This window comes from Bufo bufo, chromosome 4 (genome assembly GCF_905171765.1).
Source record: "Bufo bufo chromosome 4, aBufBuf1.1, whole genome shotgun sequence".
NCBI classification, from domain to species: domain Eukaryota; kingdom Metazoa; phylum Chordata; class Amphibia; order Anura; family Bufonidae; genus Bufo; species Bufo bufo.
Window position 1 is genome coordinate 50,069,463 of NC_053392.1, and position 18,473 is coordinate 50,087,935.

The 18,473-nt window shown below is 35.5% G+C and overlaps 1 protein-coding gene across 1 annotated transcript in view; it reads right to left on the minus strand.

Moving 5' to 3' along the window:
• Positions 1-1,649: 1,649 nt before the first annotated feature.
• Positions 1,650-18,473, minus strand: part of TFAP2D (transcription factor AP-2 delta) — a 28,934-nt gene continuing 12,110 nt past the window's right edge. The window contains exons 4-8 of the mRNA XM_040430958.1: positions 12,316-12,481; positions 10,067-10,185; positions 6,677-6,818; positions 4,091-4,204; positions 1,650-1,866 (exon numbers count right to left, since the gene is read on the minus strand). Of these exons, the coding sequence (XP_040286892.1) occupies positions 1,650-1,866; positions 4,091-4,204; positions 6,677-6,818; positions 10,067-10,185; positions 12,316-12,481 (758 nt within the window). The remainder of the gene's footprint in view (positions 1,867-4,090; positions 4,205-6,676; positions 6,819-10,066; positions 10,186-12,315; positions 12,482-18,473) is intronic.

The window sequence follows — 18,473 nt, forward strand, 5'->3', positions numbered from 1 at the left end:
AAAGGAGGGAGATGAGAAAGAGCAGAAATTTGTAAATAAAAAATAAAAAAGATTCATAGCTCTAGGAGACCTCAGAGTGTGAAATACCATTTTTTTAGGCCAATTGGAAAACATTTGATTTAGGTAGAATTAATTCGGACACAAATATAATTTTTTGGTGTCTGTGCTTTAAAGTTAACATAGAGCATGAACAGTCAATATGGTCCCTCCTGATTGGCTGTCAGGCTGCCTGTAAAGCATTGTTGGCAAGCACATCAGCCGGGGCCCTGCCTGGGGTCATGTGATCCTTCGTCTTCCTGTTCCCTGCACTGTTTCCCTGACTATTGTATTGAATTTTAAAAGTAAAATTGTGGGCACTGCCTTTCGTGATTCATCTGCCAAAATTTCAGACTCATATCAATGAATAATTATTGTGAAATTCATAACAAATCCAATTTTTCTAGAACTGATTCGCTCATCTGTAAACGGGAGTCTTTCAGCATTTTTGACCATGCTAAACTGCTGGCAACACTAGGTAGGGGCTGAGGAGACCAATACAAACATACCTTTAGTGGAGTTTTTATTATTAGAAGTGGTGTGAATATGAAGCTTTATTCTGCTAGGTTCTGCTCCTGCAAGTGCCCTTGAGGCAGAGCTTTATTATGAAATGTTCTTGGCATTGAGTTGATTCAAAGCCCCTTCTCTGCACTGTGGCAGATGTAGTGGTCTCATGGTTGGATGGTTGGATGCTACAGTTGCCACTCAGAGCAGAGGGGGTCACTGTGAAGCAGCTCAAAGCAGATAGCACTTTACTCTGAAGCTCTATCTCCTGGGCATTTAAGCAGCAGAGTCTGGCAGAATAAAAGTTCATATTCTTACCACATCTTAGTTCCACAAATTGCATGGTTGTTCTGTTAGCCCCAACCCCTACCTAGTGATGTGAGCAGTTTAGCATGATAAAAACTGCAGACAGACCTATTTTAAGGAAGTAAACATGAATACATAATTGTGTATATCTCGTAAGCAGCCAAGTATGTTTATAGTGCCTGGGAGAAAACCTGGGAGAAAACCAAAGTACCAAGAGGTCCCATCCAACAGAGTTGCTATCCATAAAGTTTGTGGCAATCAATTTATAGAGTCTTGACTCTACTTTTGAAACATATTTGCTTTAGATTGAAAAAGAATTCTTCCAATTGAAAGGAAAATTTCCCTATGAGCAGAAATCTTTACATATGAAAGAGTTGCAACACACATAAGACATAGTAAAATTTAATGGCGTTCAATTTTATTATCCTCTATAAGTCATTCAATATGGTTTTTTTTTATTTTTCCTTTTTTTTCCCATATCAAAAAAACAGCTCACGTTGAAAAAAAACATAATGTGAAAAAAAATTGAAAGCAAGAAAAAATGTCCTCATTGGAAACTTATCTTTGTAGTGGAAACCTATCTTTGAAGTGAAACCCATCGGAGGTAACATTGAATGTTTTAATATATATATATAGTAATTTCCAAGAGTTTATAAATCAACTAAAAAGGTGAAAAATTCACGGAATTTACAATGTTCAAAAGTAAGTGATTTTGGTCCCTTGTAAACAGTCCAACCTAAAGAGATATACAGTTCTTAAAAAAAAATAGTCAGCAGCAAAAACTCTGGAGGAGATCAGTCTGGCTAGTCAGTTTTTTCAGTCTTGGCATCTTTAACGACAACGTCTGATGATTTTCTCAGGGGTCCCTTTTCGGAGTTGCTGTTTCCTTGGCTACCTTCTGATACCCCACCAGATTTATTTGTGTGCTTCTCCAAATAATTGAGCATCTCACTTAGAACGGTTTGGAAGGTGCTTAGAGCTGCGCAAATTGCTGGAGTCCCGAAACCGTGAGTAATCAGGCTGAAACACACAAAAAAAAAGGTAAAAAAAATTAATTCAATATTAAGGTTTATGCAAAGGTGAAATGGTGAAATATAAACTAGCCTTGAGGTTATGACATGAGATTGCTTCAAAATCAATTTTGTTCATAAGAATATTCAAGAATTCCACCAGGAGAACAAGAAAAAACTCATTTAACTCAAGTTGTACGCAAACGATTTTATTTTAATGTATTTATGTTTTCTGTTTTTCTTTGTCTTTATTGGATATCATCTGTGATGGCTCAAAAGAATGGAAGAACTTTTCAGCATACATTGAGATGATACTGGTGCACTTTATTACTTTGAATAAAAAATTTCTGAAACGTTGAATGGATCTTGTCTACGTAAGTTGAATGCGCTCGTCTAATCATGCAACCCCTGGGCATCAGAATGGTAATTTTTACCTTGAGAAGTTTCTATCAGAACATGGATTACTGTGAAGGATGCGTACAGACGATGAATTACTTATCAGAGCCTTTGTCCTACATAACCACAAATGCCGTACAGGTTATTTCAGTAGCTTATAGCTATGTGCTACACACTTAGAACTGTTCCATTTTAACTCAAATTTTTTTATGCTAAATATTTTAAAAACATGTGTTCTGATTAATTCACAGTCATCTCGACATGTTCTATATTTCATATGTAAATCTCAGCCAAGTTGTACTGTTTTCTGGAATCAATTCTAATACTTAAAGGGATATTCCCATCTTATAAAGTGTTGGCATATTGGTTGTTATATTATTATTGGTGGAGGTTAGACTTCTGACAACCATCGATCGCGAGAACAAATTGGTGTACAGGGAACTCAGTGGGGCCAAATCAATGCTGTAGCCCTTTTATTCTCAGGATTGGTGAGATTCCCAAAGGTTGGACTCTCACCAATCATATAGTGATGAAATGCGTATTGTAACAATATGTCGTTACTTTACAAGATGGGAATGACTCTTTAATGGGAAACCTAAGCATTTTTGTAATATTCAGTATTGTTTTATTATCTTTTTTGCTGTTGCCATTTACTGAGATGTTTTTGAGGGATCTGATATTCTATGTGGCTCTATTGTATGATGTTCTTCAGTAACACAAATGGTGACTAGTGCAATGGGTGACTAGTGATGGTCTAAATGCCAAGACTGAATGAAGTGGCTGCAAAGTTCTCTGTACATTTTTGAGCTGAAGTACTAGGCACAGCTGCACAACCTGCCACGATGACTGAATAAACATTTTGAAACCCTTCACACTCCATGGAAAACCCAAGCCAATCATGGTTGGACTCCCATTGATCACATTGATTGACCTATCATAATGATAAGACATCAATGTGTTTTCTCAGTAAAAAAATAAGATAAAATAAATTTCAGCTGTGATAGGTTCATGTATAACTTTTTCATTTACCATCAAGTTATTTTAATGTTTTAGTGTTAAGGGGGATCAGAAACAAAAATGGATATTTTATCGAGCCCTTGGAGACTGACATAATTAGTCATTATTGGAAAAATGTTTTTGGACAGAATAGGATCAGTCATCAGGAGGTATCAGGATTAAAAATAATTAGATTTCTTTCTATACTGCACAAACTGAAGGTAAATATGTAGAACAGAAAAAAAAAATAAAGAATATAAACTACCAAGATGTCAGATTAACATTTGATGGCTAAACATAGTCAACGTCAGTCAAAAATGAAGCTTTGCTTTAAAGATTATCTGTTAAGATCATCTTCTAAAATTGAAGAACTTTTGCTTACGTGAGCAGGTAGCTCAGTGTGAAGGAGTGGAAGACATACTGTTTCCTTTGGGGTCAATTAGGAAGGCCAAAAGGCCATCAAAAAGAAGGAGGAGATATGAATAACTAGACTAAACAAATTGTTAATGAGATAAACATATAACATACTATACTACTTGATCAAAAAGTTTGAAATGGCAGAAGTAGACTGCAACTTCCTTCATCTATCTTGAACTATTTTGAAGGTATCTTTCAGATGCCTTATTTAGCATCATATTGTCCTGTTCATACCATCAGTAAGTGAGAAAGAATAATCACATTATCGAAGCAAAGGATTGCCATCAAGGCAACACAAACAACCTGATTTTGGGTTAAGATAGCTTTTAATCTACTATTGTCTACATCGTTGTAACAGTGAGACATATAGGATTTTCAATAGCAAATGTTTACAAACTACATTAAAAATTAAATGAATTACATACCTGAAATGCGTTAAGTGTCTCTGAATATCAAGGTCTAGGATTGGAGTTGGCCTTGAGGAACCCAGTGGGGACCTGTCTTGACTGAGGAGGTCCTGAAATTCTTTGCAGATTTGCCTAAAACAAACAAACATCAATGACTATATGGTCAGACCACTATACAAACTGAATTATGAAGTTGAGTTGGAGGTCTCCAAATTTAAGGTTTAAGGGCCATTAAGAAGGAACAATTAATGCCCATTACACTGTCTATTTGTAACATCCTTAAGAAATTTGGAGTTGATAGAAGTAAGTAATTGTTGGTCTATCAGTAGATTAACAGCACGAAGATGGAGAGTAAAGAAACCGATGAATGTCGTTAGTTCAGATGACCTTGAAATATTCCACTGGTTTACTTTGAACAGGCGAAATACTCGCTCCATTGCAGGGAAGTGCTACCACCAATGAAATCATCTCACAACTGTAATTTTCAAGCATATCTAATAATAATCTAATCAATATCAGTATGTATATTATAGGTCTTAGTACTGCTCACAAAATACAACTGATGCCAATAAGCTTCAAAAATCCTTTAAACCTTTAGTAGAGTGACTAGGTTTGAACTATTTGGATGATATTGGATCATACCATCTTAGAGAGTGGTCTATCTTCAATGGAGGCAGACCATGCGACTGCTACAGGGACCGGGGAGGGGTGGCTGGTCCTAAACTCTTCATCAATGTATTTATATCAGTTTTATGATGTGAATATGTTGAGAAATATGGTAGTTAAAATTAACGCCATATTTCCGAAACACCTGTTCCACTAAACTGATGTAGACGTTGTATAAAGTGGATAAGGCCAACAGTGATTTTTTTAATTGTAAGTTTTTAATTAAAAACAGGGTGCTTTGCATTCTGTATCGTTAGGGAGTGATTGATGTACATGTCCTGGAAAACCTCATGAGGCAGGGGGGCCCATAGTAAGTGTTGCTATGGGGCCCTATGAAATCTGTGTGTGAGCTTGTCACATTGTATGCTATGTGGTAGTTTAATCCCAGGGCAGAACAGAAAAAAATAATGTTCATATTTCTGGATGACAATTGTACACTATTGGAGTACCTTTTTGGCATTTTTTATACATTTGCTATGTTTAAGCTATGTTACTTTTTTCTCGATCAAAATAATCATTTCTATATTTTTTCACAGATAGAATTACATATGACTGTGCCAGTTTTAGGATAAAACCCCCTTTTTTTTTTTTTTAATGCCAGCATGGTTTCCGTAAACCCCAGCCATGGCAACAGATCACTGTGGGTTAAAAAAAGCTGGACCTAGCTTCTCTAGATGCTGCTGTAGTAGAAGTGTAGTATTATATGCCAAACTATTCAGAAAAATGACCTACTATGTGACATATGGACAGACTGGGTCTTCCAAAGTGGTTGCCTTTTACACCTAGGTTTTCTGATACACATACATAGGTGGTTCCCAGTCGATGAACCCCTCTATGACATCCATAAATCTTAATGTGTTAAGGAGAAAATAGTCAAGGATTCTTTGCTGTAAGAGCAGTGAGACTATGGGACCATCTACCAGAGGAGGTTGAGAGGATTGATTCACTGTACAAGTTCAAGAAGGTCCTCGATGCCTTTCTTAAGCGTAAAAAAAAAAACAATTGCAGATTACGGTACTAGATTTCTGAAGATGGGACATTCATTCAGGGATTTATTCTGGTTACCAGATTTTGAGTTGGTAGGGATCTTTTCCTCTAATATGGGGCAATTAGCATCTGCCTCATAGAAGTTTTGGTGTCTCCCTCTGGATCAATATAATAGAATTACACATTGGATTTGATAAAAAAAATTTCCAACCTTACCAACTATGTAAATAGGTAATAGGGTAAGAAAATGTGTTGTATTCATGATACAACTCCTTTAAATGCTATTATGATATTTACTGTCTTATAAAACATTATCACTCCCTAATTCTCAGATGATGCAAATGTATCCAAAATTGTTTTGAGTTTAGTTATTCCCTCAGCTCCCTAAAACAATTGTACTCTTTTTTTAGAAGATTGTGTTTAATTTTGTAATCAGTGGACTATATCATTAAAGTGGATGTCTGAGACCCAAACAGACCCAGATGTAGCAGACCCACACTGGTGATTATACACATCTGGTCTGTGTGGCTCCCAGATCGGCACTTCCACTCCACGTAACATAAGGGGAGCAGGTCACCACTGCAGCCTGTGATTGGCTGCAGTGGTCACATGTCCCCCGACAACAGATGATGCCATCGCAGAAGGGAGCGGAAGTTCCGGTCCAAGAACCACACAGACCAAATCCAGCGGTGGGGACCAGGTGAGTATCATAAACACTGCAGGTCTGCCACATCTGGGTGGTCTGTTTGGGTCTTGGATAACCCCTTTAAGGACATAACGGCATCTTAACTTTAAATGCAAAAAAACAAGATTATGGCAATAGGTTTCAGTGCTATATTTATTTTGGGCTACAAACAGGTCATGAAGCAAGAGAATTATATTGGTAAAAGTGCTAAAAAGTTTATAAAATTAACATGAATGACCAAAAATTTCAAAAACCCAACCACTTACTTTGTGGCGAGTATCATCTTTTTCCTTGCAGTCTGCTCCTTCTGTTCCATGTGCTGCCTAGCCAGATGTTCTCCCACAGCTTTTGCTGGAAACTCTGTCTCACAAGTGTATCCAAAATCTCGGGCTAAATGCAAAGCCTCTCCTGCAGAGAACAGAACAGAAGAGTTGGTGTAATTAAATTAAGTTAAATGGGTTATGGGATGCAAGTCGATTTTCTAAAATCAACACAGTAAGTAATCACCTAAATGTCTCCCAATGTTCATGATTATTGATAGGGGAATAAGTAAAATATCTTTGACCCATGTTAGCCAGCCAATAGAAAATATAAAAATGAGATTCCTTAGTGGTTGATACATTTTAATGGCTTAAAAGATCATGACAAGATTGCAAGCTTTCCAGACTACTTCATTATATCAGATCTCCCGGGTTCATCACATTCATGTACTGGTTATATATCAAGGGACCAAAAACTTTCTCGCTCCTTATCTGTATCTGCTAGAACAATTTACTGCTACGAATGTTTGTTTCCTCCTCCTCTCATATTGATCTGCTTAACATCATCTACTTCATCACTTTTCCCATGTATTATTGTGTGTAATTATATGCATCTTCATTTACTGTGTCATAACATGTCTGAGGAAGAGACCCAAGTACAGTAGTCTCAAAAGGTAGCAATGTTGTCATCATCTTTTCAGTTAGCCATTAAAGGTATCAGCCACATAGAAATCAAATTTTTACTGTATATCTTCTAACTGGGGAATAGTCATTATTTATCACTCACATCCTGTGAGTTTGACCCAGAAGTGTGGCTTTGACCATGTATTTTAGGAATATTTTCAATCTTGTCTGGTTTAGGAAACCATTTTCAAATACAGTATCATGTTAGGCAATTTTGAGCTAATATGTCATCTGACTGATGACCCTTATATTTTAACTACAGTGAAGAAGAGTGTCTACCATTCTGGAAGATCCAATGTTCTTATCTTATGCCTTAGGCTACTTTCACACTAGCGTTTTGGCTTTCCGTTTGTGAGATCCGTTCAGGGCTCTCACAAGCGGTCCAAAACGGATCAGTTTTGCCCTAATGCATTCTGAATGGAAAAGGATTCGCTCAGAATGCATCAGTTTGCCTCCGTTATGTCACCATTCCGCTCTGGAGGCGGACACTAAAACGCTGCCTGTAGCGTTTTGCTGTCCGCCTGACAAAGCGGAGCCAAATGGGGGGGCGGATCCGTTTTCTTTGACACAACAGAAAATGGATCCGTCCCCCATTGACTTTCAATGGTGTTCAAGACGGATCTGTCATGGCTATAAAGGACATAATACAACCGGATCCATTCATGATGCATGCGGTTGTATTATTATAACGGAAGCGTTTTTGCAGATCCATGACAGATCCGCAAAAAAACGCTAGTGTGAAAGTAGCCTTTTACATCCATGTTTTCCAAGCAGTAGCTCTGGAGCCCCATGTAACTCTTGGGCCTTCTGCCTATAGATCTACAGTTGTTGCTTGGTACCTATAATATTGTGATGTAGTGGTGGGGTCTTATCTAGAGATGAGCAAATAGATTCTAGGAGAGACAAGCGAGTAGAATTTATCCAGACCCAAATTAAATTGGATGAGCGGTTCAGTTGAATCGGACCAGAATAAAATTTGAAGACATTTTTTAAAGACATTTGCTCATCTCAAGTCTTAACATTACTGGCAATATCAACAAAATATATAACTTAGCTATGGTGGCGCTGGAAGATAATTGAGTAGTTAATGCTGAATTTCCCCTTAGATACAGCTGATCACTGGGAGTCTCAGAACTGGGACCTCCAGTGATTAGCTTATTGCCAGGGGACTCATCTAACGAAGAAGGGGTTGTCCAAAGTGGATCACCTCTTTAAATTATTATTTCTAGACCTTATGGTTGGTGAGGCAATGTAGAACACTTCAAACTCAACTCATACTCCTATAAAGTTATAATACTGTAATATTATAACTATCTAACTTTAGCATGACCGGTGGATTTTTTTTTTTTTAAATGATCATAGATGTTACTATTTTTTATATAAAAGAAACAATAAATTATGTTGTACATACTTTATATACTGCTTTATTACTAATTTCCTTGTAACTTTTTTCCTTGTATAAAATTATTAAGAATGATTAAAAAAAAAGAACCAATAAAGAAGGCATATACCAGTTATACCTGGTAATTATATATCTATTGTGATGAGATTATATTCTTTACATCATAAAAAAACTTGATTGGATTTTGAACATTTTGATAGACCATTATTTGTAGTTTGTGTCATACATCTGGTAATTTGGCTGCTCACAAAATATATTTGATTTCTCAGAAATAGAAATCATAGCAAGACATTATCTTTCACAGGGGTTTTTTATTAGTCAGGAACACCCCTGTCCATAGGACTTATTAGTCACTCAGCGGCTTACATTATGGATAACTCAAGGCATCCATGAACTACCTGGATGGCCATTCATATGAGCAGCCAGATGGTTCATCCGCCCAAAAAAAATTCAGCTGTTTGCAGGGGCCTTAGGGGCTATGATACTGTAGCTTTCATAATAAAGGGGACCCCTTCAAACCAAGAATTACTATACAACAAACATTAAAGGGGTATTTCCATGTGGGACATTTAGGGCATATCTCTGGGCACGACCGAGAATGGAGAGGTGCCAGTGCTGACTCGGCCATTTTCTGAAGTGCTACTGAAGTGAATTGAATGAGTTGCACATGTGCAGTTGCCTCTCTATTCCCATTTGAGCGCAATCAGGCTCCACTCTTGAGATGGGAGTTATTAGACATTTATGGAATATCTTGTGGATGTGCCATAAATGTCTTCTTTGATTTCAATGCTAGTCAAATTTCATGGGTAAAACCAGATGATCTCCATTCTTAGAAGAACCTAAAGTCTATGGATTACTCAGCTCTACAATATAAATATCAATTTCTGTGAAAGTTTCCCATTCTTGGCTGAGAAAACACGTGGTGGGCTGAGACAAGTGAATAATGAAGAGAAATTATTAGAAGTGTATTTGCAAGATCTCTTAAGACCTTAGAAGAAAGACCTTGCTTGATTTGATCAGCACTTCCAAACATTCAAGGGAATAAAAGGAAGCAGGGTTGTAATGCCCACTATGTGAGGATGCACTTTCATCCCTCTCTGACTGAAAGCAGAACTCCAATCCAGGTACTTTATCTTCTCATACACTGTGTGACTTCATATGAAATGATCAAAGACAAGAGGGATATATTCTTCAGATCTGAAAGTTCTGAACAACGGCAAAGATTTACAATTGTTTGAGGACTGGAGAATGGCAGAATTAATCTGATTCCAAGTTGCACGGGTTGTGGGTGGGAGGAAAGGCAAACTTACCTTCCACTAAGGATGTCAACAGTGTTACATTAGCAGCTTTTCGTCTGCCTGCAGGTAAGTTTAAACCAAGCCTGTCCAACTTCTCTCTTAGGCAACGACCCCCATTTTTCGATTTTGCCCTGCAAATAGTAAAAGCCCCCAACTTAATATAAGGACTGTAACAAAATATGGATGTTTTAGTTTGTAAAGAAATTACAGACCACACTTCCATGGATATTCACTCTATAGATAAAAAAATATGTTCCACTTTGTACATCAAATCTGTATATTATTTCATTATTAGTGATGAGCGAATTTCTGGAAATTCAATTGAGATTTTGATTTTGGACCTGACACAGATCAAACGTGATTTAAATGCTCTCTCTCTCTTTCTAAATATTCTCCCTCTCTAGCTCTGCAAAAATTCTACCAAAATTAATCTTAAAAATTTTTTGATTCTACCGAATCAAAAATTCAGATCAAATTTCAATTTTAACAAATTGATTCCTTCATCTCTAGGTTCAACCTCTGGGACCCTCACTGATTCTGTAAATGAAGGGACTGCACCTTTACCAACCCTTGCTGTTCATAAAGTCATGGCATGTCCTAGAGTATGCCATCGTTTTTCAAGATACTCCTTTTAAAAAAGCACCTAGTTCCACCAGACTCAAAACCATCAAGGACAGAAGAAATTAGGGCATGTTGGCTTCCATCTCCTTTTCACGATCTTTAGGTTCATTTGCCACACAGTTTTTGGAAAATTTTAAAGGTCCTCTCGAAAAGGGATGACCTACAAAAGCTCCCACCACCCCTTAAAATAAAGAGTGCAGCCAATCTGTGCTGGGTCTCCTCTATCCAGGGGCCCCACAGAAGCTGCATGGGCTGACCCTATGATATGGAAGCCACTGGCATAATTTAAGAAGCATAGTCACTAGACCATAACAGGCTACAAATAGCTTGAAGTATTTTAGCTATTTGTCTGACTCAACTTGGAGAAAAGCTATATGAAGGACCTTGCTTATTGGGTAGGAAGTTGAAACCTAAATTTCAATATTGTGACTATCTAACCACTACTAAAACCTGCAAAGATATTTGTAGGTAGACAAAAATGATGCAATACACTAAAAAGCACAGAAGATATTTTAAGAACCATATTTATGGTTGATACATTAGGTGCAATGAACTAGAAAATCGAGAATACACTGTATGATTGTCTAAATATACTGGTTATCGTTAAATAAGTTATCTCATCTGGACAATCCATGTCTATCCTGTCTATCCTAGAGAATGTAGATATCATGGTGTTGGTGGTGATGGGTGTATTTTGAAGTCACTTGATTGGATTCTCTACTCTAAGAACTAGAGCAAAGAGCCACTGCAAAGAGTAGCTTCCTCTGTAATGGACTCAATATGGCCATGTAATACATGGTTGTCTCTTCAGTTAAATAGATGACTTGTTACCAGTGGTGTACATAGAGAAGTAAGGGCCCGATAGCAAGGATCAAACCAGCCCCCCCCCCCCCCCCCACCCACAGGACAGAAGGGTTTCTGCCTAAATCAGGCCATTTTTTCCACTGCCTTGATTGCTAAAAATTGTTTCTTTAGAGGGTAGAATCCTGACCAAGTTCTCACCCCCAGTAGAAGAGGAGATGATCCCAAATGGGCCCCCTCTTGCCCTGGGCCCCATAGCGGTCGCATGGTCTGCCGCTATGGCAGTTACACCACTGCTTTACACTACCTCTCCCTCGCATTGTCTACGGCACAGGAAATGAGTGGACACATGTTGCTTTTTCCTAAGATCCCGGATGATCATCAAAGGTCAGAAACCTTCAGCAATCAGTTGATTGCTAGAGCACCGAGGGTTGTCCAGATTAATGGGGACAACCCTATTTATATAGACATATATATAATATGGTAATTGCAGAATTGCTTAACTATACCTGCTGTGCATGGTTGGAATGCATCCAAAGCAAGCAATGTGTATATTACATGTCCATCATGTTCAAGGCATTAGAAGCACAGCAAAAAGGCCACAAGGAAAAAAACTATGGTTGCCACGGGGTGGTCTCTGGGCACTTTAAAGGGGGAGTATATTTAAGTTATGAAAAAGGGGAGACGGTCATATAACAAGTTATATCGAGACATTGTGTCATGTTGGCTATCAGGTACCTTCTACACAGCAGGAATGCACTCAGTTTTATATGTGCTTATAGCAAATCATCTTCCGTAATTGCCAAATACAAATATAGAACTATTGACCTGCTTTTTACCTTCGTAATATACCACCCAGGAGAGAAGCATTGAGGCATTCAGGAGGAGAGAGACGTCTTTTCACTTCTGCTATGGTGACCTTGTATTTTGATGTGGAGCTTAGCAAAGAGAGGCGGCCAGGAACTGAGCAGAACAGGTCTGTGGGGTTTACTACGCAGGTACCTCCTAAGAGAAACAGAAACAGTAAGCATATGTTATGACTGCAAAAACAGTATATTTAGAATTTACACATAAATCCAGCTAGGCAGATCATTTTACTCATTTTATGTGATGTATTCAGAGCAGAATCTGTCTTCCAAGACAAAACCACCAATTATGTCTATTTCTGTGTATTATTATGATTTGTATCTGTTATTATCATTGTTATTATGTTACGACAAGTTGGATTTGGCTCTTGGTGACCATGAGAATAGTGGTTCTCTAGGATATTCTGTCTTCAAAATGGCAGGTTAATTATTTGTATAATTTATTTTCTTAGACTTTTGGTAAACAAATAAAAATAGATTATGAATAGTCGGTTATATGACATATATGGGGCTTAATTTGCAGTCCCGAAACATTCTGAGATATTAATTCAAATAATCCTAATGGTGTACACATAGATAGATAATAGATAGATAGATAGATAATAGATAGATTAATAGATAGATAGATCTATAGAGAAAGATAAATAGATAGATAGATAGATAGATAATAGATAGATAGATAATAGATAGATAGATAATAGATAGATAGATAGATAGATAGATAGACAAATGATAGATAGATAAACACAGACAGAAAGATAAATAGATATGAGACAGATGGATAGATAGTCAGATATGCCACAGATGGATAGATAAATGATAGATATGCCACGGATTGATAGATAGGTAGATAGATGGATAGAGCTTGAGAAAGGCTCTATGGTTGAGCTGAAAAGTTGCATCTACATGGATGAATAAAACTATATCTTTTCACTTTATTTTTTTTTTGAGTGCTGCCTTTTTGCATTTTTCGGTACTGGGCAGTAGTCAAGTCCCTTGTGATCTTGCACCGTGCTTTTTTCTCCTTTTTTCTATTTTTTGTATGTTTGGTGCTGCCATGTTGCATATTTAGATGATGGATAGATAGATAGATACATAGATAGAACATAGATAGATAGATAGATAGATAGATAGATAGATAGATAGATATGGTTGTTATATCTGTATACTAAGCGGTATTTCATGATATGTAAGAATTCAAATTCATGATTCAGGTTTATAATAGGCAAATTGAGAATAGAAACTATATTTTCATTCCCAATTTATCCATGAGGATGCAACCTAGACAAGGAAAGAAGCTGATAAACATAGAATACCTGCACTATGCTAGCGCATCACTGGAGAACTATTAAACACACAATCTTGCCTGTATTTGCTCTCTCTCTCTCTCTCTCTCTCTCTCGCTCTCTATAGATATATATATATATGAAATTAATGTTTTCCCAACATTCTCTATAAGCCCTAAACCATTTCTGATCACAAATTGATAAATCTTTTTATTAACAAATTCTAGCAGTGTAATTTGTCATATGCACAGTAGAAGAACTGATGGAACAGTAGAACTAGAACATACAATAATGAATAAAACAACATGTAGCTGTCAAGAACATAAGGGACGTTTTAATCCATAGTTGAAAGAGCTAAGACTACAAGCAATGGTAATAAAAAAGTTTATGTGTAATAAAAAAGATAAAGGCATTAATAAAGAAAGAGGATGCATTTTTTCACTTTGCAAGAGTCAATGCACCTTAAAATGGGGAAAGAAACAGACAAAAAAGTTGCAACCATATAAGTGGAATTTGGCGAGCCAGACAGGACTTTCTCTTTAGCGCCACAGTGATTAAAAAATATGTACATTTTTATATTAAAAGCAGGATTAAATATTATTTGAATACCATTATATGGATTACAAAGAAGAATTACAAATAGAGATTTTGGAGGCCTATTAAGATAGATAGATAGATAAATAGATAAATAGATAGATAGATAATAGATAGATAATAGATAGATGATAGATAGATAGATAAATAGATAGATAGATAATAGATAGATAATAGATAGATAGATAATAGATAGATATTAGACATATAATAGATGGATAGACAGATAGATAGATAGATAGATAGATAGATAGATAGATAGATAGATAGATAATAGATAATAGATAATAGATAGATAATAGATAGATAATAGATAATAGATAGATAATAGACAGATAGATAAAAGGAGATAGATAATGGATAATAGATAGAAGAATAGACAGATAGATATAGATATATAGATATGAGATATATAATAGATAATAGATAATAGATAGATAGATAGATAGATAATAGATAGATAATTAATAGATAGATAGATAATAGATAGATAATAGATAGATATGAGATAGATAATAGATAATAGATAGATAGATAATAGATAGATATGAGATAGATAATAGATAGATAGATAGATAGATAGATAGATAGATAGATAGATAATAGATAGATAATAGATAGATAATAGATAGATAGATAGATAGATAGATAGATAATAGATAGATAATAGATAGATAGATAGATAATAGATAGATAATAGATAGATAATAGATAGATAGATAGATAGATAGATAAATAGATAGACAAATAGATATAATTCATTTCTTCAGTTTCACATTTCTAGTTTAGGTTTAAATTAGATGTTAAGAATGTAAAAGATCTTTCCGAGCAGTGCAGGGTAGACTTCATAAATCTATATGATGTGCATCCTCACCTATACTTTGACACATGAAATTTAATTTGGCGCTGGCCTGTATTTCCATATTCTACCCTCTTCTTTGAGGCTGACTGTACACTATATATTTTTAATGTACATGAATGACAATTGCACTTGCACTATGAAATAAATCATGAACATGTCCACAAAAGGATCCTGCTGGTAACAACAATCACATTGCTGAAGGCTACGTCTTAGCTCTGGCTCAGCACTGCCTGCATTCTGGAGAAATCTATTATTCAGCACGATATGCATGGAAGCATCTTCCTATTCCAACATGCAAGGCAACGCGTGGAATTTGTCACAAATTAAGAATGATGATTACCGAACCATATAACGCTATATTAATATATATTTGCGGTACTATATCAGAATATACCTGTGATGTCATAAATATCTGACCTCTGCCAAAATGTGTGGTAATACATATAAGGATAGAATAGATACAGACGTGGGTATATAAATGTCTGTATTATGTATGTATGCCCCTTTTCATATGTACAGCGCTATGGAATGAATGGCGCTTTAATAATAAATAATATATATATACTATGCATAAGAAAATACTGGCATTTTTTATTTCATCGGCTATATTTGCCTTTTAACATTGAGTTAATGTTTTTTTAGAGCTTTTTCGCTGTAGATTTTTTTTTCATGGCGCTATATATATAATTCGCATAATGCTGCCTTCAGAGCTGTAACCCGTTTCATAACTTAAATATTTATGTGTGTGCACACATTAAGTATAATAATATAGTTCTAAAATGAATAGATATTTTAAAGTAAATAGATATGAGATAGACCGACAGGCATAGATAGATGATAGATAGATGATAGATAGATAGATATATAATAGATAGATAATAGATAGATAGATAGATAGATAGATAGATAGATAATGGATAGATAGATAGATAGATAGATAGATAGATAGATAGATAGATAGATAGATAGATAGATAATAGATAATAGATAGATATTAGATAGATAATAGATAGATAATAGATAGATAATAGATAGATAATAGATAGATAATAGATAGATAGATAGATAATAGATAGATAATAGATAGATAATAGATAGATAGATAATAGATAGATAATAGATAGATAGATTGATAGATAGATAGATAGATAGATAGATAGATAGATAGACAGACAGACAGACAGATAGATAGATAGATAGATAGATAAGATAGATAAATAAATAGATTTATGTAATTTTCAACCTCTCATGCTTAAAGATCTATGTTAATAAATATAGTAAATATCCCCTGAACATTTTGCAATAGAATATAAGAACAATATCACTGTGTTGGAATGAACACATTTAGGATGTCTAAAACCAATCTAATATTCAACCGGAAAATCCGTTTTTATAGATCTCTCAATATACATTCAGTATATAACCTACATAGAAATAATAGTAATGAAACTTTATTGTGTATACAAATAAGATAAAAAAGTCATATTAAAATTCACATGATGACAGAAAAAAAGTCCTCCAGAGACCACATATTAACAAATGGGGGTAAATATTGAAAATATACAAAAATAGTAAATACTGGCCAAGCTGCATATGCTGGGCATCGACCTGTAAACAGCTAGACTGGAAGTAATACCAGATAACAAGTAATTGTATCAAGGCCAGAGGTTAAAAACTATTACCAGTATTCAAAACTCACCCATTTGTAACAGTGGTCAGTGGTGGACGCGTTTAGTATATGTAATGGACAATTGAAGATTATTAAGGAAAGTCCTTAGAAATAAAATACAATTGTAGACTATATATAAGGAACCCCGAAGAATATGATGGTATATTGTGGTATCTTCAGAAACATTGTTGTCATGATTTAAAGAACATTCAAAGGTCTAATGGGGAATTTTAAAGTCTGGAGAAAAATTGATCCTTAGATAATCTAAAAGATATCATGCACAGTTTTAGACATGGACAATAGACATGGCAGAGCAGAAATGAATTTCATGGAGTAGTAATACACCATTAAAGCTTCTGAAGGAACATTGTAGAGTCTACAGAAGCACTGTAGAGAACTCAGACATATAAAATATCATTTTAAATGACAAGGAACATTGTAACGTAGTAAGCAATATGGTGGGGTCTACTCATTATGAAATGTTCTTGAGATTTTAAGGTTCTGAAGAGGGTTTTAAGAGTTTGAGGTAACACTGTAAATGGAAGATGTTAACAGTCCAACAGGACATTGTCTACCGGACTCTAACAGAGTTTTCTAGAGTTTGAAAGAACATTACAGCACTTAAAAGAACATTGTGTCTAAAGAAAGATTGTAGAGAACATAAGGAGTATTCTACGGTCAAAGTCGTGGCTGGAAGAAAGACACCTACGGTATAGGACCATTGTAGAGTTGAGGGAGTTTTTTAAGAACATTCATTGCCATCATGATTATTATTGTTCTGATGAATACTGTAAATTCAAGAGTGTGAAGGAGTATTTTATAGTTTGAAGGAACATGGTCTAAGAGTGCAGAGGGTATTGACTTTGAAAGAAGATTTCAGTGTATAAATGAGCATTGAAGACTCTGAAAGAGCATTAAAAAGTTCTCAAGGTGAAAATTACAGTACACAGGAAGATAGGCTAAAGGTCCATTGTACAGTGTACAGATTTTAAGGACCATCTTAGAGTCAAAAGGAACATTCATTTGATTAAACACTGTATTCTGAAGGACTCCAAAGCTTTGGATTAGAAGGTAGCATGATAAAATGCATTACTCTACCATGTCCATCTTAGAGTCACATACTTCATCCATAACCAAACTTCAAAATGCCTTGAAACAAAAAAGTGATAGACTAAATTACCTTAAAAAAAAACTTAGATACATGAGGTCTGTTCTCCTTTGCTACCTCTAGTAACCTGTGGCAAACTAGAACATTGATCTTCTCTTAACTGCTTAGATTGTAGGTAGTTAAAAAAAATGGGGTCGCTAACTAATCATTGCCCAGTCTCAATCTAATGGTCGATTTATAGATATATACATTTTTTTTTTTGTTAAATGCAAAACCTGAGTTTCTTTGGAAAGAACATTAAACATGTTGACTCATTTCAGAATGTTTTGATTGGACCAAGACCACTAACATTAGTTGTATTGCACCTGAACAACCGATCCTGAAATGATCATTATTATTGTTTTATATCACCATAAGGAGGACCATACATGCAGAACGTGAGGAACTGACCCATACGTTCCACCACACATTTCTCCTAAAGATTCCTTCTAGTCTATGACACTGGGACCATGGATTTAATTCTAGTGTTATAATGGTTCAGATTTTAGACTATATCCCTGTGTTTGTGTCCTTGATATTGATGAGGGTTGAGTGCTGTGCCCCATCATTTCT